Source organism: Lepus europaeus, chromosome 10, assembly GCF_033115175.1.
Source record: "Lepus europaeus isolate LE1 chromosome 10, mLepTim1.pri, whole genome shotgun sequence".
Lineage (NCBI taxonomy): Eukaryota > Metazoa > Chordata > Mammalia > Lagomorpha > Leporidae > Lepus > Lepus europaeus.
This window is the reverse complement of record NC_084836.1, coordinates 122154518-122179205: the sequence shown is the minus strand read 5'-3', so window position 1 is coordinate 122179205 and position 24688 is coordinate 122154518. Positions and strand designations below refer to the sequence as shown.

Genomic DNA, 24688 nt, shown 5'->3' with positions numbered 1-24688 from the left:
CACTTAAATCTGCACAGCCAACAGCCACCACACGCACTGTTTCACTGATGCCTTTGGATAGTGTACGGAGATGGGGGCGCCTGCTCCACTTCTGGTTGCCTGCTCACCTCCGGTGAGTGCATTGCTCTGTAAATTGTACAGGAAGTGGATTTGGGACCTGGATTGCAGAACGATCCTGACCGACCCCCTCTTGGCTAGTGTCAGAGGCTGCAGGGCTGGACGCCGTGAGGGTGGGCAGTGCTGACCGCTTCCTGCCACCCTTCCAGGGAGCCAGCACAGGGGACCAGAGTGAGCAGGGACACACTGGGGGCGAGCCCGTGTGGAGGTCAGGTCCGAGCCACACTCCCGCCGGGCTCTGTGGTGCTGGAGTGCGTCACCATCCCACAGCCATCTGCTCCTTTTCCAGTGTTGGCCCACATTTCCCACTGTTTACTCGTTGTTTGTCTTTGTATAAAGAGGGTTGTATGTTCTTGTCCTCTGCCCAGTTTTCCGATGGCTTTGCTTATTGAATCCTTAAGAACTCTTTGCTTGCTGGAGGAACCAGCCCTGTTACGGTGTCACCAGTGCCCTCCCCCTTCCCTTACTGTGAAGTGGCGCAGTCGCTGCCCCCACCCCCGTTATGGCTTGGGGGTCTTGGTCAAGGTTAGAGATCTGTAAGCGAGGACCTCAGTCGTGAAGCCACCTCTACGTTCAAAGTGTCCTTACGTTCGGATGTGACAGTCACATCCCGTTCCCCCCAGTGTGTGGAATGAGGTAGGGATCCAGTGTTTCAACGTGGTTCCTCGAATAACCCGATCTGTCCCACACTGCATTCCTAAATCCCCCTCCCCAAATAGTTTAGTCTGTATTTTCTCATAAAAACCTAACACTTGGGGTGGGGGAAGAAGTAAACCGACACACCGTGTGACGGTATCGCCACCTGGGTTGGTAGAGCAGCGGTCAGACATGACGCATCCTTGGTGGGACTTTCTGTATCATCTACCAGGTGTTTAAGAAACCCAAGATCAGGTCACCCCCCCAAAAACACCCGGTGCCAAGGTTTTATGCCCCTTCTAACCAGCCTTCAGGCCCGGGCCTCAGCATGGGCCTCCCAAGTTCTTGGTGCAAGGACCAAGGGGCCCGTTGGGGGAGGGAACTGTCCCCGGGGAACCCCAAATAATCCACAGCAGTCACATCATCCTTTGCTCACATTTAATTTTTATTTTGATTTTTTAATGCTGCACAATACAATATTCATTTCATTTGCTTCAATTATTTATTTCTTTATTTCTGTTTGCTGCTATTAATTTTTTTAATGAAAGAGAGAGGGAACGTTTGTGGCCTTTTTCTTTTTCTGCAGGCCGCCTTAAGCTTTCTAAATTTAGAATATCTAAGCAAGCGGAAGGGAAAAGGGGGTTTTTCAGAATCACTCGGGGGAAAGGAAAGGCTGCATTGTTAATCATGCCCTATGGTGGGTGATTAACTGCTTGTACAATTACATTTCATTCTTAATAATTGTGCTTAAGGCTGTCGTCCCGGCTGGGGTTCCCTCTTAGAGCAGCTCGTACTGACGCAGGTGCATGCGCTGGATGATGTCACGGCAGTCGTTGAACACGCGGCGGATGTTCTCGGTGTCCACAGCGCAGGTGAAGTGAGGGTAGCAGTAGTGGCGCCCATCTCCACTAGCGGTGCTGATTCTCTGCGGGCGCAGACACAGCCGGTCAGCCGCACCTGCTCGGGAGCGCCCCCCACCCCCACCCAGTGGGGCCCTGGGGCCGAGAGCCAAGGCCGGGTGCTGGCCAGCTCCACCGCAAGGCAGGGGTGCGAGAGCCCCAGTGAGAGACAAAGTGGAGGAACTGGATGGTTTAATCCCCGCAGCCGGAAGCGCTCCGGACGGCTGCCACTCACCAGGAACTCGTCGCGGATGAAGTACTTGGCCCGAGTCACGCGTGGGTCCTCTCCGGGCTCGGGAGTAGCTGCAAAGGAGACAGACATTTTCTCACTTGAGGAGACGCGAGGGCAGAGCGGAGGGAGGCGCACACCTGCTCGGAGCTCGGTTCCTCCTGCCCGGCCCCCTCGGCCCTCTGCGTCCGCCAGACCCCCACGCACCATCCTCAGGAGTAGTGTAGCGGGCAAACTCGGGGAAGTAGTCCTCGATCTTGGATTTCCCGGCCAGCACCTTCTCCGCCAGCAGGTCTTGCTTGTTGAGGAACAGAATCACGGAGATGGTGCGCAGCCATCTGGGGAGGGGACGCAGGCGTGAGGCCGGCGAGAGCGCGCGCTGCCCGCGGGGGCGCTGGCCCCAGAGCCCCTCCCAGGGCAGCGGCCGCAGACCCACCTGTTGTTCCAGATGCTCTTGAAGAGGTTCAGCGCCTCCTGCAGGCGGTTGGTCTGGTTGTCCTCGCGGATGACCATGTTGTAGCTGCTGCTGGCCACCACGAAGATGATGGCGGTCACGTCTGCCCCGCGAGAAGGCAAAGGCAGCAGTCAGACACGGGAAGGGGCCCGGGGTGTGAGCAAAGCCGGCGCCCCCCAACCCAGGGCCGCACAGCCCGCCCCGGCCTACCGTTGAAGCACTGGATCCACTTGCGGCGCTCGTCGCGCTGGCCGCCCACATCGAACATGCTGCAGGGGAGGGGACAGAGGGCCACCCGGTCACGCCACAGCCCCCCGCGGCCTCGGGCTGCTCTCCCCAGGGCGGACCGCTCACTTACTGGAAGTTGACTTTGTCCACCTGGAACTTGGTCTCAAAGATTCCAGAGGTCAGGACGCGGCAGCGCAGCAGGTCCTGAAACAAAACGCAGGTCAGGGGGTGGCCCAGCGTGGCCCCCCGCCACGGGAACAGCCCGCCTGAGGCCGCCTCTCAGACCTGGGGCCTCTGCGCCTACCTGGTCGCTGGGCACGTAGTCGGCCTGCTTGATCACGTCAATCTTGTCCAGGAAGCTAGGAGAGGAGAGACAGGGCGGTGTTTGCGGGCTCCCAGCCGGGTCTGTCTCCCTTACGTCGGGCTTACATCTCCCTTACATTGAGTCAAGGGCGCTGGGGCCCGGGTCGCTACGGCAAAGCTTAGGCCTTACAAAGGCTGGTGCGCGCACAGTGTAAGACCAGTGCCTTCCAGGGCCAGGGGACTAGAAACGGGTCTAGTGGCACCACGGGCGCTACGACGCAGCACAGGACAGTGGTGGGCCTCGGCTCTTGTGACGTGTGCAAGCCGCAGAGCCGCAGACCCCCCCCCCACCCCCCCAGGCAGGCTGCAGGCTTTGCCATCAGAGCACGGCTGACCCGAAGCTTACTGGACTACAAAATGGCAGGGGTCTGCAACGCGAGGCTGCGGCGCCCCGTCCAGGTCCGGGGCGCGCGAGGCGCCTGAACTCACAACCTGCCTCCCTTCCTTTCCACTTTTTAAGAATCCCATTGATTACAAAGAACAAAGCGGCTGGCACGGAGGAGGCCCCTTCTGCCCTGGCTGCCCGGCACAGGAAACACACACAGTTCCCTTCCGTTCTGCTCGCTCCGCGTCTCAGTTTTAAAAGCAGCTTGCTCGCGCTCCTTGACCAGACTGAACTTGCGAGAAAATGGGGGGGCTGTCATTAATATGCAAAAACAATAATGTGAAGATCGGGTTTTGTTTGTTTGCTTGCTTCCTTTTGGGGGAGGGGCTGGGAACGGTTTTAAGGTGGGCTAATCCCAAAGATCACACCGGGAGAAAAGCCTACTTAAAGCAGCCCCGTAAGTGTGGCCCCTTCCTACCAGGTAGGAGTGCGTCTGGACTGGAGGAGGCACTGCCTTGCCCAATCAATCTTACATCACAGCGCGAGGCCAGGAATAGCTCCCCAGCCACCCTGGCCGCCAGCACGTTGCCATGGCAACAGAACCACAGTTCTATAAATAGATCCTCAGCACCAAATCTTGTGAGAGAGACATGTGGGGGGGGGGGGGAGGCCACTCCAGCTCAACAAATAAAAATAGGCAGCTTAAGAAATGGGCACGGCACCAGTGTCTCCAATGGAACCGAAAGGCGGTGCAGCCAGAGCCGCGCTGGCCACCACAAACTCGGGGCTGTGTAACCCATCCGGGGAGGAAGACGCCCAGAGTTCTGAGCTGCCTGCTTCTCTTTTTTTTTCTGAGTTTCCTTAAAACTTTTCACCATCTGTGTCAGTGGCGCTGTTTTCAGATAAGTTTCAAGCGCCGTGGCAATCTGGCTCAAGAAAAAAAAAAAAAAAACTACCACACTTTTTAAAGCGGTGTGACAACGCCAAGGGCACCTGGAGAAACTATTGTTAATTACGAAATGGCCGTAGCGCCCCGCCCAGCGCTCACCACCACGAAGGCTAAGCCCTCCTCATCTGGTACCTGTACTTGACTTCTGACTTGGTTCCAAAACACAAATTGCAAACAATTCCAGGATTTCCATTTGTTTTGCGTTACTATAATTAGCGCTTCCAGCTTTCAGTTCAAACTTTTGAGAAAAATCAGAGACTTTGCTGGAGCTGGGGTGGGGGTTGGGGTCACAGGCGCTGGACGAGATGGACTTGAAAAACAGACACATTTGCTTGTGCCTTCGGATACGTGGGGGAGAGCTTGTACGTTCAGCTACGTGGGGGAGAGCTTGCTACAGGACAGAGGGAACAGCTCCCGGAGACCCTGACCTGAGCTCACAGGGATCTGCAGGTGGGAGCCACGCAATGCATCCCTCCCTGGCCAAGGTAGCCGCCAGGGCTTCCTAGGACCTGCAAGGCGACTGCTTTGTGCAGTGCCAGCAAGAGAAACCTCTCTCGCTTCTTGCAGGACCCGGATGACCCTATGCTTGCCACACTGTGTGTCTGGGACGCGGGAAGCCGTAAGCTATTTAAAAGGCAACCTCTCAGGTGTGTAGCCAAGGTGACAGGGACAGAGCGAGGCTCCTGGAGGGGAAGGTGGGTTGGGTCTACGGCCGCAGGCCACGGACGGCCGCGTCACTGTCAGCGTCACCGTCGGGTTGCGTACTGGTGTGCGTGGTGACCTTGCAGGACGCCCGTTGCTACCCTCCCTTCACCGGTCACCCTCCCCGGTCATTCCCACCACTGTGCTGTGCTGCGGAGGTGCATGGCTTGGGGTTGGAAACCCACGACCACTACGACCACTTACCGTCCTCGAACCAAGACCCGACGGGGAGGGATAAAGAACAACATGAAACAGAGCTCAGAAGTCAAGGTTAACACAATGCTCAGCTCTACCTAGGTGAAGGGGACATAACGCGAGGGCCACGGCCACTGCTGCTGTCACTCACCTGGCGGCAGGTGCAGCCACGCAATTAAGGACCAACAAGGAACAGGGGAAGCGCACCGGCCCCCACGGTTCCCATTAGGGCCTTGAATCGCAGCCATAAAACAACGCCTTTCCATTCTCCAAAGTGCGAGAGCTGCCCCCCTTCCCTAACGCTTGGAAGTGCTTTCCATTAATTACCTCGAGCTAATTAACTGCAAACATCCCGTTACTGCAAGCAGTAATCACTGTGTGTATGCAAAATAATGTCACTGTGCTAAAAAGTACAATGGAGGGCATTGTAAAACCAGCAAATGGGACTAGAACTCTCCACCTGCCGGTGGCACACGGGTGGGCTTCTGGGACGAGAACCCCCCAGTCAGTGACTCTAAAGGCAGGCGCGCGGGTTGTGTGTGTGGACTGGTGGGCGGGACTTACTACTGGGCGCAGTCAATCAGCTGGTACTCGTTGGAGCGCTCGTAGCAGGCCCGCACTCCTTCGTCCTCCCACAGAGCCTTGGCGTGCTCGTAGAACTCCTGGAAGCAGACACGGGGCTCAGAGGCAAAGGGAGAGGCCGGGCCGTGGCGGGGGCTGTTGCTCGGACCGTAAGCCCACCGCCCACTGGGACCCAGGCTCGGGAGGAGCGGCCCATTCCAGGAACGGCCGCTCAGAAGCAAGTTTAATTCAAAGTGTTAAACATCTCCGGAGCTGCCTACTGGTCATGGGCCGTGGGCCGTGTCCCCCCATGGGGAGGGACAGAATAAGCCACTGAATAATTTTTTCTCGACAAGAACTTCATTTGTAAGATGTGCTGGGGCTCAAGTTTCCCTTCCAGGATGATGTGAATTTTGAAAAAAAAAAAAAACAAATTCAGATAGGGGACTGTCAGCAGGAACAAGAAGTTCAGGTATCAGCGGGAGGAATAGAAAGTTACTGTTGCGATGTGCTTGTAACAGGCTGAGATTTTAAAATTAGAATCTGGAGAAAGCCAGCGGTTTGTATTATACACACTGCAGCTCCTGCCTGGGTTGTTTGTCCAAGTGAATGTTATTTTAAAAACTTTACCCACCCATCCTAATTAATACGACTTCCCTGGCAGTGGAAGTCTGCAGTGAAACTCATCGAAAACACGCAGATTCCCACGAAGGCTCAACAAAAGCCAACAATAACTCATTGTCCTCAGGGCAGACAAGTGTCTTCCTCCTAGGCCCCATAAACTTGTCCATCTTTCCATCTGGTTTCCGTCCCCCTCAAAGCGACCTGAGCTGTCACGGAGCCCTCAAAATAGACCTCTGCCAACGGCGCCGAGCGCCCAAGGCCCGCGGGAAGGCGGAAGAGGATCTTTTGCTCTGTTACGGTTTTGCTCTGATAACGTGGAAGGGTTTTGTTAGTTGCCACGTGGCAAGGACAGATTTTTTTTTTTTTTAATAAAAACCTTACTAAACGCTAAAAGGCAATTTGCTTAAAATGAGAACATCTCGCACCTGGCACTTCGCTTCTGCATTGCGCAGTGCCCAGAGGCGCTAACCGGACAGTGGTGTTGGTATGCCATATTGAATGTCCACTTCTGTTTGTGCCGAGACGCAGACAAGGGAATAACCAAGGCTGCCTTGGCCCAGGATTCTTTCCCCCATAAAAATGTGCAGTCTAGTAAAATGAGGATTGTAGGACTCAAGGCTGCGGTTTGTCCACGGGGGCCCAAGACCTGGGGTTCCTAGGGGGCAGGAGATCTTGCCCATGGAGCTTGGGTGCAGCCCCAAAGACACCCAGTGTTCTCAGCAGTGGGGGCTGCGAGGCAGGAGCCCTGTGCTAAGTCCCGAGGGGTGGCAGGGACGCAGCTTACGGGAGGGAAGTCAAAGTCAGGCACGTTCATCACGCTCAGAATGTAGTCCACTCTGAACTGGTTCTCAGGGTTGGCCAGCTCCACCGGGGGCACCAGGTTGCTCATGGCGGCCACGATGGTCTGCAAAGGATTTAGCAAAGTGGTCAGGGGCACGGCCTGCCCGAGGGCGGGGCCAGAGGGCAGAGGGCAACGGGAGTGGGCACGTACTTCGATGGCCTCCTTCAGGTTGTTTTTGATGTCCTGCACCTTCGTGGCCTTCTCACTACAGTGGGATTGAAAGAGACAGACAATCATATTGTGCAATGTCGATGAAGCGCGCTGCTTTCGAGTCTAAAAAGTATAGTATTCTGTTCTTCAAGGAGGTGTGGGTTCAGATCTGAGCAAAGATCGGGGAAGCCCGAGTGGAAGTGCTTTGAAATGATGAGCTCTTGAACGTGCGCTCAAGACACGCCCAGAGCGAGCAGATTAGCAAAGTGGCATCACGGTCACGAGAGGCTACTGTACCAGAAGTCGCACTTGCTCTCTTGCTAGGCCCATGCGTTCCGCAGGCTGGGAACCCCGCCCCTCAACCAGCATGCACTGGGGGTGGGGAGCGACAGGCCATGATGGGGATAGGGTTTGGGGCTCACCCAGCTGCCAGATTAGCACAGAGAGCCAGGTGCACATGGGGATGCTGATGCTGGTTAATTAGACCCCAGGGCTTTGCGGGCCATTATTTACTTGAATGGTCCCTGTGAGTTCTGGGCGCTGCAGCTAGTGGGGATCACCTGCCGTTCCCACTAATGATGCTTCACACCCAGGGCCCTCAATGCGAGCAGGAAGGAAGGGGGTGAGAGTGCATGCCGGGGCGGGGGGGGGGGGGCATGGGGCAGGACCCTCTGTTATGAGGGTTTGGTTGCTTTTCATTTCAGTGTGTGGGATGGCCCAGTGGGCTCTGTGGAACAATCTATACCAAGTCCTCAGGCCCACAGGTAGAGGTCACCCTTTGGCCTATCAGGTCCTGACAAGCGTGGAGCTTTGTACGAGGCCGTGTCCACCCTGGCGCTATGCATCTTCGGAAAGCGGCTTCCAGCAGAGGCTCAGCCACGCAGCTCCTGGGTTGGATTTGGGGGGGGGGGGCAGGGACAGACATCTCGCTGGGGGTCTCTCTCGCCATGTCGTGGCCCAAATCTTGCCTTCTCCATTTCGGTGGGGGGTGTACAGGTGCAGCACCCTTCTAAGGCCTCAGACAGGACAGTGCCAGCACCCAGAAGGGAGGAGCTCTCACCCCACCCCCACCAGTGGGGAAACTGAGGAAAGGCCCAGCCATGGAGGCAGATCGGGAGAGGGTGATTTTGCTGGCTCTCGAATTAAAAACCTCTCCAGAAATTCCCATTTGTTGAGGCTCTGACTTGCCGATTGGCAGCAGTCACAGAATGGAGACGCCCCTAGCAGGACAGAACTCGGGAGGGGCACACGCAGGGGTGCTCAGAGGCAGGACAGAGTGCTGCTGCAGGGGGTGGGGAGGGGAGGGGCGAGGCAGGTGGGTCTCGGGGTGCAGGCAGGGGGAGGGGCGCCATGGGCTTGGCTGCCACCAGGGCCCCTGGCTGTGAACCTAGCCTCCCCCTTTTCACGGAATTCTAACAGCTAACATTTCATGCTTCGGAATGCGTGTGTGACTGTGCTATTTATCTGAGGAGTGGGTCTCCTTTCCTACCATCGAGCCCCCCTCTCTTAAGCAGGTCTTCGAGACACTGCTCCCTAGGTCAGGGCCGGAGTCCTCAGCGGTGGGGAGGTGTGTGCTGGGGGTGGGGGTGGAGTACCAGCAGCCCCTGGGACCATTTAGGTGCCCCCCAGAGGGAAGCAGGACCTGAGGAGCCGCAGGCCCAGCGTGGAACTGGTGCCCAAATCCAAGCCTCACTCTGGCCCCCCGCCCACTGCGGCCTTCTGGAATGAGCTGGTTCTGCAGGACCACCCTCCACTATGTACCTGCACAGTCAAGGTGGATTTCTGAAACGACGCGCCGCCAGGCCTGGGGTTGGTCTCCAATCGGCTACTTTCAAGTTGGAGATGAAAAGGGAGTGTGTTGGATGGGCCCTGACACTAGCCACTCCCTAGCCCAGGACAAAGCCAACTCCGTTCATCAGAGACCAGCTCCACCTCACCGGCAGGGAAAGCCATTAGCCTCTGGCTGTGCGGCGCCATGGCAGGCAAGGCAGACCCAAGTCTGCACAGAGCCAGAGCGGAGTATTTCTAGAAACGAGATTCCTTCATTCAGTTTGATATTTTGGTCTAAGTTGTAGTATGGTAATTGGAAAACTTCCAGTCTTAAAATACGGATATTTTGAGAACGTGTTCAGCAGTCATCTACGTATGTGAATAGGTGTGGGAGTATATCAAGTATAAAACAGCTAAAATAGAAATCTAAAATCTAATTCGGGTGTGTAATACTCAAACATAAAATTCTTCCATTGAAGCAATTACTATGTAGATGGAGATATTACACTGGAGGTTGGCAGGTGTATCATCATTTTTACTGTCGCTTAATGAATTTAACGTTCTGAAATCCTGAAAAAATGCCTCGGATGTCGCTGAACTACTTAACAAAGGCGCAAATATATGCCAGTTGCTAGAATTCTGATTGACAGGAAAATGGGGGCTGGGGCTGGGAGGTTCACCTTAGGGCTGCCCCTCCCCATCCCTGCACAGGGTGGCCTGGCGGGGAGGGTCAGCTTTCCAGGGCTCCTCGCCCACCCCCCTCCACCTAAGCTGAGCAGCGGGGAAGGGGCGAAGGTGTCCCACACCTCTTGTAGGAAAGACAGGCAAAAGAAGAAAGACAGCAGACAGACGCCAGATACAGGGATTGCTGAGACATGCAGAAAGTTTTATTTATCGCGAATGTTAATACTGGAGTTCGATTGAGAAGAGTCGCAGAGGGGCGTGCAGGCAGGCTGTTAGTAGGCTCGGGGGTTAGTGGATCTAGCACACAGGAGCTGCTCAGGAAGGACTTATCACGCTTCTCAAATGCCAACTTTTGGTACAGTAGATTGTCAGTCACTGAGAGATGCCAGTCTGGGTTGTCGCACACTACACTTTGGCCAATCGGGAATTGCATTCCACTTTTTGGGGGTGGTGGTTTCAGGGATCTTGAAAGGTCAGGTGGTGGGGCCCCCTCCCTGCCCCCCTCCCCCTCCCCCTCCCCGCAGGCAACAGAATAGTATTCTTATTAGAAGTTCCTAAGGGCGAGCAATTGCAGCATGCAAATGTGATAGGACATGGCCGGGAAGATGAGAGACTGTAGCCACCATCTAGGGATAATATATTCTAAAAGAAACAGATGAACAAACATGTGTCAGTTACTTTGTCCCCAACCCCGTATCCTTTGCCCCGCCCCTCCATCACAGAAGCCAGCTCGTTGAAGCACCCTAGGCTAAGTCGATCGGCTCTGTGTGTCATCCTAAGACTCGGCTGCGCCCCCACTGCATGGCCAGCACGCAGAGCTGGAGCCGGGTGCCTGGCACACGTGTGTGTGCGCGTGTCTGTGCGTGTGATGGGTGTGCGGATGTAGGAAGCGAAAGAAAACCATTTACAGTGATGGATGGAAAAAAACTGGAAGCCATCATGGACTTCCTGATCCGCTAGCTCACGTGAAGCACCTTGGGTAAAAATAAATTTGATCATTTTTCTAACAGGCCCGAGGCTTCTCGAGGCGACTATGACCAAGGCAGGCCGCAAGTGGCCAAGGCGCTTTTCAAAATTACGGCCGGTCCGGCACTGGGGATTTCAGGAAGACGGCCAGCTTCCCCCCACTACCCTGCCCTGCTTTTTTTGAAAAGTAAAAAATCAGACAAAATTCAGACCAACCACTGGGTGGATGGAATTTAGTAGATACTTCTAAAAACAAGTAGCCGATTCAAACGGAGAACTGGGGGAAAGATAGAAACCATATGGAAAAACATCATTCTCTAAATCCTAAACTGATTGTTTAAAAGCTGAAATCTATAACTTTCCCCCAGCTGGCTCTAATTATACTTTAGGCATGGCCAAAAAAATGATGTTTTGTGCTTCAATTGCTCGAAGACATTAAATTGTTTGTGTGTCATCTGCAACTGTCCACCAAGATGGCTGATGGCCCACGCATGGTTTGTAGCTCCTTCCCGGTGTGTGTGTCCTGGGTTCCCCGTATGTTCTCTGTGTCTGCCGTGTGCGCGTGTGTGTGTGTGGTGTGTGTGTGTGAGTGACAACATTTTCTGGTTTTGCATGTGCCTACCCATCGCTGTTGCTCCTGGCAGCCTGCGCGTCGTCTTCGCCGCCCCTTTTAAAGAGAGATTGAGAGCTCACCTAATCTGCAAGGCACGGCAATTCACACAAACCCCACACAGCCTCTGCACATTCCAACACAACCAGCCAAGAGCAAATGCAACACTCTGTGCCATCCTCCCCCTCGTTCTCAGGTGCCTCCGGCTTCGCCGCCGGCCGTCGGGGAGCGGCCTCGGTGCGAACGCGGCTCTCTGGAGGCTGCGGTTGGGCACAGGAGGGCCGGATAATTATTTTCTTGTGCTCTCACTAAATGCACATGCGCCAGGGAGCTAAAGCAGCAAATTCTCTGGAGACCAGGGAAGCGCGCACGCCTTCCTGGGTCCGAATCTTCACGCCCTGGACCCACACACAAAGGCGTCACACGGGCCAGGAGTGCCTGGTGCAAAATTAACGGGCTGCCTCTTGCACTGGGGAAAAGTGACTGGAAGATGCCTGCATTTATGGGCACTCATTTCCCCTAACTTCTCATCAGCTGCAACTGTGTCTGGACCGTGAGGCAGCAAAAAAAAAATCAATTTAAAAGACCAAAACCCCCACTAACTCTCACCCCCACCCACCTCCCCAAAAACACCACAAAACCTTGAAACCCAATCTTCATAAACAGGAATTGCTCCTTGTAGGTGGCAGGGCAGGGTGGCTAAGCCTGGGTGGTGGTGGTGGGGGGTGTTTGTGATTGATTAGCTTAGCCAATGTTAATGGTGCTTCCCCCCCCCCCCCCCCGGCACTAAATATAAGGAAGAAAGTTAGCCTGGAGTTAGGAAAACGGACGTTCGACCTCTGTATCTATGAAGGTCAAATTTTATGTTACTGTTAAAAATGTAATCGCGAGGCAGCCTGCAGACAGCTGCGGGAGATTTTAACAGTGGAGCCAGGCCCCAAGGAAGAGCGGCGACCGGGGGGAGGGCCGGCCGCACATCCTGCCTGCAGCCCACTCCGGGTCTGGATGTCACGGTCACAAAAGAGAATTCCCAGCGCCGGGAGCCAGGCGGCTTTCTCTGCAATACTGCAGTGAGGGGAAGGAGAGCGAGGAGGCGCAGCTGGGAGATAAAAACCAAGCAGCAGACCCCCAGGAAGGAGACCCCAGTGTCCTGCCACGGGCTAAATTTAACTCACGGGAGGCACTACCCAGGGCCACCACTGCCCAGGAGGCCAACTGGGCAAAGAGCAAATAGGAAAGAGGAGCTCCAACTTGAATCAAAGGGAGGAACATCCTTTTGGTAAAAATTTCAGACTCTGATGGCGGTCGGCGGAGTCGACTTATCTTCCATCCGACTCAAGCTGATGTGAACAGCGGTGCTGCACCTTTTTAAAAACGCTAGCCATGTCCAGCTTTAATCAAAAATATTTATCCAGAGGGTGCACGGTCAAATTTTTATTTCTGCTTAACAAGCTTCGTAAAGAAGCCCACCCTGGGAGGTGTGGGGGGAACTTTTATTCGAGATTTTCCTTTAAATGACAAGTTCAGGGCCCTAGCCCGTTTCCTGCCAGGGTGGCCACCTCTGGTGGCAGGGTGTCGCTTGAGGAGTTCAGGATTTCAGAATTTTTCAATCTGTGGGAATTCAAAGTGCCTCAGTAGCACCTACGTGCACACCGATGACTCACAGGGTCACCTAACTTAGGGTTAAATCAGCCGGTCCTTCGAACTCAAGATTAAAACATAAACCTGAAACGGCCACTTGTATGGGTGATGTCATCCTTTTCTAGTTGATCTAACCAATTCTAGAATTTTCCAGAGCTGCCCTGGGTGCTCTGAGAGGCAGTAGAATGCACTGTCTCCCCGGTGCCTGGTAGGGCGACATGAAGCCACTCGTGGAGGGAGCCACCCCGACTTAATCTCCTGTCTGGAATGGAGGTAACTGCAACTTAGGGGCTGAGTTTTCAGCTGAACTCGGGCTTAGGCGCAGGCAGGGGCTGCTAAGCAGCTGGCGAACACAGACCCGGGCCTGCAGCTGCCTGTGTCCAGCACGGCTGACCCTCGCGAAGACGTGGACTTCTGCAGGGAGGAAAAGCGAATTTCCTGACCGACTGCCCCTCCCCATTGTCCACATTCTTTATGACAAGCGGGGGGGGGGGGGGGACTGACATACGTGCGCTCCCTCGAACACCTTCCTTCTCACTGCAGCATTGTCCTATCCCGCTGGAGGCCTGCAGTTTTCAAAGGCAAAAATGCCCCTTGACCCCCAGGCTGTCCATCATTTAAAAGCTTCATTTTTTCAGGTGCAAGTATTGATTTTTAACGAAGGCAAACAACGATGTGCCCTTAATGTTCAAAAGTGGGCCAAAAAAAAAAAAAAAAAAAAAAAATGAGGACCTGTTACCAAGGGCTGCCACTTCCAAGTTTAGGTGGCAAACATTCCTGCAAACATGTTTCCCTGAGAGTTCACAACATCCTGAAATCCGCTGGGGGGGGCACTGCAGGGGTCCGCCGGGCGGGCTAGGGGGCGGCCAAGGCGGGTGCCAGCCACGCTGGGGACCACGCAGAAGACCTGGCCTCCGCGGCGCTGTCTCAGGGCCAAGTGCTGTTAGCAGCCCTCTGCGACCAGGCATTATTTTCCCAGGGCGGGGAGAGGTTTTATGTGGAAAGGGGGCACCTTACTATTATGTTTATTTGTGGCACCAGTGATTCAAGGTGAGGGTGGTGGTGGGGGGGAAGAAGCCCTAAGGAGCTCCCCCAGGATCTGCTAATATGTACACGCTAAGGTTAAGTGCAAACTGGCTGCCCAGCCCCTCACACCCACCTAGACTTCCTCAAGGTCAGTAACAAACGTGTTTAACTCTTAGAGCCCTAGCACAGAGTGGACACTTACTCTCCATTAAACCCATTAACATGCAGGATCCTCATTTGCTTCACAATGGTGCTTTTACCAGACTCTCCAGCACCTGGAAAATGAAAGTAAGCCTCAGGTTATGAAGGAGGCACGGAGCCGCTCTGGCCGGGACAGAGCCGCTCTGGCCGGGGACAGGGCCGCCGCCGCCGCCGCTGTGTTTGTTTTCTCCATAGAAGCAACACGCACAAAAAAATACATAAATTACAGAATCACAGACTTGCCATTTTCCTTGACATTTCGACGCAGAGAAAATGATTTAAATGTCCACCTGCAGTATTTCACCATCAGAATAACAAACAAGAATTCAAGCTGCTGCTGCCTTCGCCTGATTGTGGCTGTTTTTTCTTTTTCTTTTGGTTGTTTTAAAAATTGTGGGGTGGCAGAGAGAAGGAATGATGCAATTTGTCATGGGGGGACTGAAGACTGTGAAACAGATTCCTTGAAATATAAGTATTTACTGGCAAAATGTGTACATGGGGGTAGACAGCCACCTAATTCATTGTTTGTCAGATGTTTCATGGTTAAAATACCCAGGATTCACAAACAATGCCCCACACCGCAGTCTCCCGCACGCACGCAGCTGGGCAGGTTTCCCACCCCTTGGGCCACTGAAAAACCCACCCCTAAAGCCACAGTAATGCATTTTTATTCACTTATCACCCCCCTCCCTGCTCCCCCCACGCCCCGTGATCTCTCTAAAGTCCAGTTCTCTCTGGATACAACCATGTTGCAGAGAAAAATGGAAGACCATCAATTATCTGTCATTTTCTCCACAAAGCCCCAAACGCATTAGCACGAAACCCGGGGCTGGAGACCGCATTAGCACAGGTAAGCTGCCGCAGCGGCGCTCAGCTGGGTGCACAAGGCTTCCCTCGCAAGCAAGAATATTCCTGAAGCTCTCCGCATCTCCAGCATCCCAGCCTGCCCCACGGAGCAGGGCACACGCTTCCATCTTAAACCACCTTTCGTTTGCTGAAAAAACACCACGTTTGAAGGAAAAACACACATTTCCATGAAGCTAGAGGGAGGGCTGCTGCTATTCCGCATTTTGATTTTTGCAAATGTACACAAATGATCCTCCTGGAGATCTTGTGTGTGTGCGCGCGCGCACACCCGTCCCCTTGGCTCCTCCCATTCCATTTTCTTACTTTTTACTTTTAATTGTATTAATTGCTTTGTTTCCTGCCCACATAGCAAGGCACTCCTCCTCTCTTGCATTTTCGCAGGTCTATACCCAGTATTTGTGAAAGTTAAAAATTAGTGGCTTCAGAAATATTGACTTGAAAGCACACTCTCTTAATGAGCCCAAGTCACAAATTAAAATATAAAAAGCGCCATTAGGAGATTCTACAGAGAACACCTATTAACCAGGATCTCCCAGGCTTTAATTTCAGAAGAGCTCAAACCTGTGACACCCACCATTTGCGGGCACCAACACCCGTGCCTCAGTTTCCACACTGGTGATACTAAGAGGCGAAATGTTTACTGTGAGAGCTCTTGTGGTTCTGTAATTTATTTAATTTTTACATCATTAAATTAACATGGGCCAAAAAGAGGACCTGGGGCATCACCACGTTTTCTCTTTTTTCTTGGGGGGGGGGGGATTTATTTGGGTGACACTGGCCACTTAAAAATGCAAAGTGGTGTGTCACTGGCTTGGCGGCAGATTCCTGTGCCAGAGGCTATCAATAACTGGTGATAAAATGCAGCCATGGAGGCCGGGACACTTCAGAAGGATGAGCGCATGAGCCCGCGGTGATGTAACTGTGTTCTGAGACACAAGACACCGCGACCGCCACACGGAAGGTGCTGGCACCGCCAGGCATCACCGGCATCTCACCTCAATTAGTATGCAGATAACGTGCAGAGTCTAGACTTCTCCACGTTAACACTCTGAAGTCAAATCATACGCACATTAATATTCACATAGCATAATCCCACCTCCAGAAGTCTGACCTCAACATACGCACCATTTAGTGGCCGAAATTGCGAATGCGCACACGCTAAAGAGACTGCTTTTCACTGAATGGGTCATTTCCTGCTTTCTTCAACCTGGACCCAGGAGAACAAAGACTGACCCCTCCGAAAAGAACCGGGCTCAGGGAGAAAGCAGCCTTTCACGCTTCCTCTTTCCAATCAAGCTGCTCTGTGGAGAAGGGACCCTGAACCAGGTGTTCTAGCAAATTCACAAATTCACCCGGACAGCTAAATCACCTAGGGAGTGGAAAACTTCCATGTTAACGAAGGTCGTGTCATTTTTCTGGTCATTTCAACCTTTTTTTTTTTTAATACTTCTTTCGCACCCCTCCCACCCCCCTGCAAAGCAGCGCTACAGGCGGAAAAGCCGCCTCCTTAGCTAAGCACCTTTCTTTTTCTTTTTTTTTTTTTTTTAATTTTGCCAAAGAGGAAAACCCGCAGTCAGGAGAAAAGCCCAAAACCAACCAGCCAAATGTCACTCGACAAACAACCGATGAACGTCTCTCCTCTCCTCCCACCTGAGGACAGTGAGCTCCTGGGCTCGGCCCCCTCCCCTCGAAAGGACAATTTACAAAAACAACAACAGAAAAACCACGCCATTTCCAGGCCGAGAAGCCATTTACAGACAAATGTCATTTCCCAGCGTTATCTGATTTGTGAACGTCTTTTTTTTTTTTTTCCCTTCCTTTTTCACAAAGCACTCCCAAGGTGCTCCACTAACAGGGAAATGAGTGCGTTTTTAATGGTTTATGGCGGGGGGGGGGGGAGCAGCTGCTACAATTAATTCTCTTCTTTGCTTTTTCAAAAAGCCTGCAAGTCTGGAAGGGGAAAAAAAGGTCATACTGTAAAATGACGTGTCATCTGGCTTCAGTGGGCACTGCGCGCACTGCCGCGACGGGGGGGGGTCTCGCGCCCGGCCCCGCGCGCCCCGCACGGCGGCGCGCCCTCGTCTCCCGTGGCGCCGCGGCACCCCCCCGCCCCGCCGCGCCGCGCCCCGCACCACCTTCGCGTTCCGCGCCACGGCGAAGAGCTGATGTCACCGCCCCCCGCCCCGCGGCCCCTTCGCCCGGCAGAAGACACCCCCGGCAGAGGCGGGTCCCCCCCCCCGCGCCGCCCGCCACCCCATTTCCTGTCCCCGAAACCCTCTTTCTGCCGCAGTCCCGGGAGCCCCGCGGGCCGCCCCCTCCCCCTCCGCAGCACGCACCCGAGCCCCTGGCGTCGTGTAGGCCGCGCGGACGGGGACAGCGAGCGGGCGAGCGCGCCCAGCCGGACAGACGGACCGCGGGGCGGGCCCCCGCGCGCTCGCGGCCGCGCCCGGGGGGTCCCCGCGCCGGCTCGGCCCGCGGGGGTCCGCGCGCCCGGGGCGGGGGGCGCGCTGGGCGCGCGCGGCCTGCGGGGCGCCCCTGGGCCCCGGGCCGGCCGGCGCCCCCGCCCCGCCCTTACCCAGCAGCAGCAGGCGGTGCGTGGCCCGGTAGACCTGCTTGTCCTTCTGCAGCTGCTTCTCGATCTTCTTGTTGGCCTCGCGCTGCGCCTTCTCCTCGTTGCGCTGGTCCTCGGTCTTACTGTTCCCGAGACAGCCCATGGCGGCGGCGGGGCGCGGCCGGGCTGCGGCGGCGGCGGCGGCGGCGGCGGCGGCGGGCGGGCCGGGCGCGGACTCGGCTCCGGGCAGGAGCGCGCGGGGCGGACTGCGGGGCGCGGGCCGCGGGGCGCGCGGAGGGAAGGGCCGCGAGGCGTCGGCCGCACCGAGGGGCGCGCGCTGCTCCCCGCCCCTCTAGCCGGAGCGGAGGGGTGATGGCCGCCGCCGAGGCGAGGCGCAGCAGAGCAGGAGCCGCGGGAGCTGCTGCCGCCGCTGCCGCCGCCGCCGTTCTTATTGCCTCGGCCGGGGCCCCGCGCCGCCCCGACCCAAAAGCGCCGCGGCGGGCGGGGGGAGGCGGGGGGAGGAGGAGGAGGCGGCGGCGGCGGCGAGGGGGGTGGAAGGAGGAGGAGGAGGAGGAGGAGGAGGAGGAGGAGGAGGGGGGATGAGGAGCGGCGGCGGGGAGGGCGGGCGCCGGCGGAGGGAGGTGGCCCCGGGAATCCGGGCAGGGGGGTCCCTCCGCCCGCGTCCGGCCGGGCCTCTGCGGGCCCGGGGAGCCGCCCCCCACCCCCGGGCCGGGGCCCCACGCGGGCCGGGCCGAGGCGGGGAGAGGGGGCGTCTCCGCGCCAGGGACGACCCCTCGCACGACGCCAGCGCTCCACCCCCCGGGCCGCCGCTCCCCCCCGCTCCCGCGGGCGCCGCCGAGGGGCCGGGGTGGGCGGAAGGGGAGGGAGCGAGAGCCCGAGCCCGGACTTAGGAAAATTTTCGAAAAGAGAGAGAGAGCGAGCGAGCGAGAGAGCCCGAGAGCAGGGAGTGTGGAAAAAAAGCGAGGCGGGCACGAAGCAAAGGACAGGGCAACCGAAAAGGAAAATGTGTCCACACACACACACGACATACAGCGGTGATGGAAACCCACGCTGCACACGCGGGGGGCGCGGCGGCAGCGGGGCAGGGGCTGGCTAGATGAGCCGCTCCTCGCGCCCCCGGCGCCGGGCGCCCTGGCCCGGGCCGAAGGCGCCCCCGGCCCCCGCGCGCCCGCGGCCCCTGCGCCTGGCGCGGCCGCCCAAGTAGGAGAAGAAGGCGCAGCCCAGGAACACTCGGAAGCAGCAGGTCGCCCCGAACACGAAGCCGCAGCCGCGGCCCTGCTCGGTGCGCCTCTGCAGCAGGAAGTTGAGCACCCACGAGGGGCTGCGCACCGAGAACACCAGGAACACCACCAGGGGCAGGTGGGCGCTCAGCGCCCCGGCCTTGAGCGGCCCGGGCCGCCACACGACGCCCCCGACACGCGGCGCCGCGTAGTAGGCGTCGTCCTCGCCGCCCGAGTCCGCGTCCCACTCGGCCCAGGCCCTACTCGTGCCCCCGCCGGCGGCGCCCTCGCCGCCCCCGGCGACGCCCCGCGCGGCGCCCTCGCCGCCGTCGCCGTCGTCGGCCACCTCGGGGCCCCTGGCCGCCTCCGGGGCTTCGGGCGCCGCCTGCTGCGGCTGCTGCTTGGCCAGCATCTTCTGCAGCCTCTTGGTCTCCTTCGCCCTCCTCTTCTCCTGCTTCCTCGTCCGCTCCAGCAGCTTCTTCTCCACCTTCCTGCGCGCCTTTTCGCTCGCCAGCTTCTCCGAAGGCGCCTCGCGCGCCGGGCTCTTCGGGGGCCTCTCGGCGTCCCCGCTCCCGCGCGGCTCTCTCGGCTCGGCCAGCGCCGCCGCCGCCGCCGCCGCTTCGGCAGCCACCTCTGCAGCCGCCGCGGCCGTCTTGCTCTGCCTCTCCGCCGCGCGGGCTTTCAGCTTCATGGCCATCTTCAGCATGGTCGCTCGGCCAGCTCGGCTCGCGCCTGGCCCGAGCGCCCCGCTTGCCCCCGGCCTCGGGCTGTCCGGCCCCCGTGCGCCCCGTGTCGGGGCCGGGGACGGGGTGGGGGGGTTGCTCCGCCGCCGCTGCGGTCTTCGCCGCGCTGGCCCGGGGCTGCCCGGGGCTGCCCGGGGCTTCGGGCTGCTGGGCTGGCTGCCTAAGAGTTAGCGCCAAAAACTGGATGAGCAAACGAAAAAGGGGGGGGGGGGGGCGAGAACAAACCAAAAAGCACCCAACAACAGCGAGACACCAAAAAGCACCGAGAGATGTCAAACAACTCAAAAAAGGAGGGCGCGAAGGCGCGATGGCACCAGTTGCTGTCACGCTCAGGCGCTCCTGGCTTGGCTCTTGGGCACGCCAATGGAGAAGAGAAAAGAGAAAAGAGAGAGGATCGGGGGGTGCCCGGGAGGCGCGGGGCAGGACAGCGGCGCCCGGCGCCCCTGCCCCGTCCCGGCCCCGGCGGCTGGCTGGTGCCCGCGCCGGGCGACTCGCACTTCCGCGGGAGGCCCCTGCGCCCCCCGACTTACATGTGAGTGAGGTGCACTCACACGCAAGGCAGCGCCTGCCGGCCGCCCGCCGCTGCCCCACGCCGGGACGGGGTCGCTCCAGCCGCGGTGCCGCAGCCCGAGCCGGAGAGCGGGCGAACGCGCCGGGCCAGCCACCTGACGCAGCCCGCTCCGCGGTGCCGACGCGACTGAGTGTCCCCGCCGGGGCCCGGGTTTTCTACCCGGGCCCGATGACGCCCCAGCCTCTTCAGAGGACCGACCCATAGCGGTGGCCCCTATAAAGCGAAGGGGAAGCGCGAAAAATCGGCCCACCGAGGACGCGCCCAAACGGGCCAAGGCGCGCCCCGGGGGTGCGGGCCGGAGCGGGGGGTGGCGCGGGTGTAAGTGGGGGGCGCCGGCGGTGCGAGGGCGGGGGGCACGGGCGCCCCCAAGGCAGTGGGCGCCCGACCCCGCCTCCCAGACCTGCCTCCCAATTTTCGGTGAGTGGTGTAGCCCTGGGCGGCGTGCAAAGTGTGCGACGCACGGCGGCGCTTACCCCTGCTGCGCGCCTCCTCACCTCCTGCTTCCCGGTTAGCGCGCGCGGGAGCAGCACCATCGCCGCCCGCCCGCCCGCCGGCCCGCGGCGCGCGCCCGCAAGCCCAGTGCGTGGCGAAGCCCGCACGAGCCGCCTTCGGCTCTTGGCGTGAGAAGCTGGGGCAGCTGCTGGCGGAAGCCGGCGGTGGCCGCGCGGCCCAGGCAGTTGGTGCGGCCCGCGTGCTCCCAGGCGGCCCTGGAACAAAGGGAGAAGTCGATCAGTGAACTTGAACTTGTGTCAAAGCTCTCCCAGGTGCCCTGTTCCCGATCACTGGACCCCTGCCCACGCATCCTGGGACCTTGGTTGGGCCACCTGCTGCCAAGGTGTCTGCCTGGGTGCCGTTCGTTCATTCATTCACTCGATAAACGTGTGGTCCACATGCCTGCTGTGTGTCTGGGGCATGGCCTCCGACTGCACGCCTGCCGTCCACGGGGCCCGGGCCTCCGGGCGGCAAACCCAGACCTGCAAGGAAGTCTCGACCTCTCCTTCCAATTTTCTCAGACACCAGAGGAAAAAAAAAAAGTCCCCTAGAACTGGAAACGCAGCTAGGAGTGAGGGGCGACTGGCAGAAGCTTCCAGAAGCCCTGGCCACTCCGTCTCACAGGACCACTGAAGCCCCCCTCCCACCCTCTACCCAACTCAAAAGCAAGAAAGAGATGCCTGGGGCCAGGCCGCTGGGTCCCGTCAGCCAGCCTGCTGCGGGGCCTCCTTTTTCAGTCTGGACAACAGAGGGCAGTTCAGAGTCACCACAGAACCTTCTGGAATTACGAGCAGGAGACAGAGCTTGGCTGCCTGAGCGGCCTCCCCAGCCCTACTGTGGATCCCAGCGCCGACGCCCCTGCCCACAGCCCCCTTCTCCAAAGGCTCGCAGCAACCACTGCTCTAGGCGGATGCCTTTCTGGATAAAACACTGGGCCAGCACTCCCCAGTGTGCTCAGGTGAGGATTCCACCGCCAGGCCCTGCGACGATTTCCAAGGCTGCCGGAAGCGATCGGGACTGTCTCCTTCCCCACCGAGATTAGAGCTTCCTTGAAGATAGGGCCTAACTTCTATATCTCTAGATATTAAAAAAAAAAAAAATCTTGGATGAAATCTGGTTCATCAATTATCACTTTTAAAAATGGGTCCAAGACTTCTAAGAGGGAAGAACAGGCCAGAAATGTTTGTTTTGCTCCATTTGTTCAAAATCTCCCTTCCTGTTTGTACTGTGGCAAAGCACAAATACATTGTATTTTAGAGGTATAGGGTACGCAGTAGCCGCACACCTATGCTAGTCACTGCACAGTTATACAATGAAGATAACGAACTCCCTTACTTGCAAATCCCAGTTGTTACTACTTTCCCCTTTTAGAGAACTGTCTGAGCCTAGGAGGAGGGAGACGGTCCCACGTCTTACACTGACACACGTTCTAGCTCCAGGCAAGGCACAATCAAGACTTTTGTCCTAGAAAGAAGTGGCACACGGTCAGGCTTTACTCCTCATCTCCTAACCCAGCAAAGCCATCCTTGAAAAAAAATGTTTTCAGTGTAGGGTTCACTCGTATTTTATGATGACTGACCACTGACGGACAAAGCACGGACTTTGTAAATAAATGGCAGCAGGTGCAATCAAGGGTTGACACCCAAGCGACTGGCATCGGGAGCTCGGAAACACAAGTGGGGTTGTGGTCTGGTTGCTTTCTGTTTTCATTCGATACAAAGTAGAAGAAGAGAGTTTTACTGAATTCCCATGGGGAGGGAGCGAACACCATCTACAGTTTCCTGCTCAGCAATGGAGCTACCCCGGGGCCCTAAAACTTATCTTAAGAGATTTTCACATTGGCAGGCCACTAGATGTGCCCTTCTCATGTGAGTCGCTAATTTATTTTAACAGGTCATTACCGTTTTAAGTACCTAGCGTATGCTCTGAGCGTAGAGCAATCCGTTAGCATAAGTCTTGAACAGTCCAGACCAGAGAAGCCCTGGTCTGGGCTCCGGGTGAGGTGAAGCTAGAGAAATGTCTGGCTCCTGAGACAGATAAGGCCAGGACATCCTGGGTACAAAACATCCCGAGAGGGGACAGGTCTCGTCCTAGCACAGGTGACTCACTGCATGCCAATGACAGCAAGTGGAGATAATAGCGTGTCCCTAAGCTGAGACGCCAGGTCACCTCACAGAACAGCCGGGTTACACAGACCAAGTCACATGCTACACGTAGAGATGGCCTAGCCACATTCTCTCTGACATTCCGAATTTCACAACAGCGGAAGAACCCGCGTGAGGCGGTCCGGGTCTCCTAAGCATCGTGATCAGAGATGCAGGCTGTGTGCCCTGGTCGCAGGCCTCTCCCTGAGGAAGGAATGCCTCATCTGCCCCCAGAAGCAGCAAGAAGCTCGCCACCGCCTGGAATCCTGAGCATGCTGTTTGCTTCGTGATGTAGTTCGGTTTGGGGATGGCAGTGTTCTCCGTGGCCTTTCATTAGTTGGGGTCAGTGTAAGCTATTTTCCAAGAGCTCATAGAAAATACAATTATAATATTATTTTAATAGCCTTGGAAACAATAGATGGGTTTCCAGTGAAACAGAAACTTGCGCTGTAAGGCTTTAATCATAGTATTTAGCGCTTCCACAGTGCTCTCTGTCTTCAAAGCACACTCTGCACTTTAATTAAACGGCCAATGAAGGATACAAGTGGCTGTTGTCCCACCGTGCTCTTCTCTGACCCCAGAATCCCTGTCTGAGGGCTCTGCCCCGCGACACCACGCAGGGTCTCAAAAACCTAATGCAGTGATGGTCGGGGACATTTTTTTTTTCTTGTCATATTCACTAGTTTAGCAACTTCAGTTACAAAGTAACCCTAAACTCACTGAATGCCACACACAAGTCATGGAGCTTTGGCTCAGCAGACTAGAAGCCAGCGACTGAAGAATGGATTCCACGGCCACGGAGGTATCATTTCCCTATGGAACACCCATCACTAATCTTCAAACTCTCTGTCTTTGATCCCGAACACACTCTGGTTCAAACAGCGGGTGGGGGTGCCCGAGTGCCCACGTCTGGGTCGCCAGTGGCTTTGTGCTGCCAGTGAGGCATCTACATCAATCCAGGACACGTGAGATGCGGGCAGCAGGGACTTCTGCTTGCCTCTGACGGGCAGGCACCACCCAGGAGAGGAGCTTCCTGGCTGTCATGGGTGCCCAGTTTCCAAGGCAGAGGAGTCTTTCTTACAACTCCCCCAGGTGCCCCAGCGAGGGTGGGGACAGGTTTTTACCAAAGCTAATGACTACTTTAAAAGGGGTGGGAAGTCTCCTTGCTCCTTTTATAACGCGTGACGTGGCGTGATGCGCACAGTAGCCTTGGTACAAGATACAAGAGGGACAGACAATTTGGACGTCAAGAAGAGGAAACAAACCCAGCAGCAGCAGCCAGAGGGAGCCCCATCTACGGGACACAGGCAGCAGCGTGGACAGTTCATCACAGAACCAGACGGGACACCCAGGAGGCCTGCACACGCCCCGCTCCCGGACGATGACGGACTAACAGACCTACTTACTAGAGACCCGAGTGGGGTGAAAACACGGGGAAGAGTCTCACACTCTCCAGCAAGAAAGTCAATGTTCCTGAAGCAAAAGACCCTCAGCTTCCCTTAGGGGAAAGGCAATGGGAAAACCTGTGGCTTAGAATTTTGAACTTGGCCTTGAAGATGGAAACTCATCCAGGATGGGGAATACCGCAGGGAGAGGAGTTAAGCACAGGCTTGGGCCGGCTACCTTCTGCTCTTATGTACAGGGTGTCTTATTTAAACCGCCCGGGCCCCAGGGACATTGCCTTGGAGAAAGATGCCCTTTAACAGCTCTTAAGATTGTAGCGTCCCCCCCCCCCCCATTATATTCAGTCTTCCAGTGTAACCCCATGAGGGTGTAGACAATTAACAAATGCAGGCTCAGTTAAAAACCTGCTTAGACAATGTGTCTCTTTCAGTCACAGGCTGCTGGTGGCCAAGCCTGGTGTCTTCACTGTGACTTTATTCACTGATGCAGGTGCGATTCTCATCA

The 24688-nt window shown here is 56.8% G+C and overlaps 1 protein-coding gene across 7 annotated transcripts in view; it reads right to left on the bottom strand.

The window, feature by feature from the left end:
- Window positions 1-1177: 1177 nt before the first annotated feature.
- GNAS (GNAS complex locus) overlaps window positions 1178-24688 on the bottom strand; it is a 48249-nt gene continuing 24738 nt past the window's right edge. Inside the window, exons 4-16 of one of the 7 annotated variants that reach the window (XM_062204414.1) lie at window positions 17251-17299; window positions 14173-14236; window positions 11316-11360; window positions 7274-7328; window positions 7067-7186; window positions 5662-5759; window positions 2868-2922; window positions 2694-2767; window positions 2546-2604; window positions 2318-2438; window positions 2089-2219; window positions 1888-1955; window positions 1178-1678 (exon numbers count right to left, since the gene is read on the bottom strand). In XM_062204414.1, the coding sequence (XP_062060398.1) occupies window positions 1532-1678; window positions 1888-1955; window positions 2089-2219; window positions 2318-2438; window positions 2546-2604; window positions 2694-2767; window positions 2868-2922; window positions 5662-5759; window positions 7067-7186; window positions 7274-7328; window positions 11316-11360; window positions 14173-14236; window positions 17251-17299 (1086 nt within the window). In that variant the 3' untranslated portion in view covers window positions 1178-1531. Of the gene's footprint in view, window positions 1679-1887; window positions 1956-2088; window positions 2220-2317; window positions 2439-2545; window positions 2605-2693; window positions 2768-2867; window positions 2923-5661; window positions 5760-7066; window positions 7187-7273; window positions 7329-11315; window positions 11361-14172; window positions 14246-17250; window positions 17300-17613; window positions 17800-20103; window positions 20188-24688 lie in introns of those variants that run through there. The other 6 variants (XM_062204421.1, XM_062204417.1, XM_062204415.1 and 3 more) reach the window with 6 other exon arrangements.